This window comes from Limulus polyphemus, unplaced genomic scaffold (assembly GCF_000517525.1).
Source record: "Limulus polyphemus unplaced genomic scaffold, Limulus_polyphemus-2.1.2 Scaffold6844, whole genome shotgun sequence".
NCBI lineage: Eukaryota > Metazoa > Arthropoda > Merostomata > Xiphosura > Limulidae > Limulus > Limulus polyphemus.
In genome coordinates this window covers 42,548-44,069 of record NW_013672454.1, presented here as the reverse complement: position 1 = coordinate 44,069, position 1,522 = coordinate 42,548, and the positions used below count along the sequence as shown (strand labels likewise).

Sequence of the window (1,522 nt, the reverse complement as noted above, 5' to 3'; positions counted from 1 at the left end):
ATTTTTTTTTAAAATCTTGTATTTCCAAGATGCATCATGATTTTATCTACTGCATTCTACAAAATAAAATAATATTTCCATTTAATGATTTAAGACAGATTATTATTTAAATCATTTTCTAAATGGACTACAATGTTCAATTTACCAATGACAATCTTTATTAATAGGGCTGTATTTTATATATAAAGTCCAAGTTATGATGATTGACTTTAAACTTAATACTTAACCTTTTCAGCAAGTCAAGAAACTCCAGATCATTTAACAAAATACATTTTTATTATTGAGCTACTGTAAAGCAGTGTTTACAATTTACAAAATTCACTATTCACATTAAATTAAGCTTCAATTTTAATAATCCATAGTCAGTCAGTCAGATCTTTCAGTCCTATAATTTACTCATTGCACGAGCGACTTTGGAACCATTTGGCCGGTTGAGAGATGCACATATAAACTCTCCAGCTTCCAACAGTTTAGATAAATTCACTCCCTTCAACAGCAACAGAAAAGTAAAAAAAAGGATACAAAGAATTTTAATGTCAAATACATAAAAGCATATAACACAGTTCCTACAAATTTCAGCAAATTAACCTCTTAAACCTAAAATAAACAAGTAAGACACCTATATTAAGAAGACATAAAATCTTCACAGTACCAAGCAGAATCTTGTACAAAGAAAAACTTTTTAATACATTTATTTAAGATTTTTATCTTTAAACAAAAATTTAATTTGATAAGACATGTATAAATAAAAATAAGCCAAACTAATAATTTTGTTTTTTGAAAAATAACACAAAGATAATTTGTGCTACTTTCCTTAAATATGAGCTGATATACTATACAGAAGATGCTGTTAAAACTACCCACAGCCAACTTTGGGCTTTCTTATGAAGTGAAGGGATTCGATTGTCACTCTTGAAATGGACCCATAAATAAAAACAATTTTGCAACAAAAAGTAATTATAATAACGTAAGTAAGCAATAAACAAGTTATAAGTATAAATTATGGTGGACCATACTACATGCTTCGACAAAACATTGGTCTGTTTTCCTCAGATATGATTCATAAGCCATTGGATTCACAATTCAACATGCAACCATCTAGGCCACACCTGGCCCAAAAATATGAGACAAACAGGTATTTATAAAAATATGTGATACATAGGTATGATTTGAAGCAAAAGAAGAAAATAGAGATGGTACGTATTAAAAACATTAAGAATTGGTAATTTACATGTACAAAAAGAAATAAAGACCTATCATATAGATGTAAAGTCAAAACAAGACAACACAGAACATTAAAAATGTACCTACTGTCTTAATACCCATTCCATGCAGCATGTACACTACATCTTCTGTTGCTACATTGCCAGACGCTCCTTTAGCATATGGGCAGCCTCCAAGTCCCGCTACTGATGCATCAACGACATTAACTCCCATCTGTATAACAGTAAACCAGAATATCATGAGAGTGAGAACACTGGAAAGTAACAGTAAAACAGAAGATCATGAGACTGAGAACACT

General features: G+C 30.2%; 1 protein-coding gene across 1 annotated transcript in view; it reads right to left on the bottom strand.

The window, feature by feature from the left end:
• Positions 1-254: 254 nt before the first annotated feature.
• The window catches only part of LOC106474118 (hydroxymethylglutaryl-CoA lyase, mitochondrial-like), a 42,386-nt gene continuing 41,118 nt past the window's right edge, over positions 255-1,522 (bottom strand). The window contains exons 9-10 of the mRNA XM_013934809.2: positions 1,312-1,437; positions 255-487 (exon numbers count right to left, since the gene is read on the bottom strand). Coding sequence (XP_013790263.1) covers positions 386-487; positions 1,312-1,437 — 228 coding nt within the window. The 3' untranslated portion in view covers positions 255-385. The remainder of the gene's footprint in view (positions 488-1,311; positions 1,438-1,522) is intronic.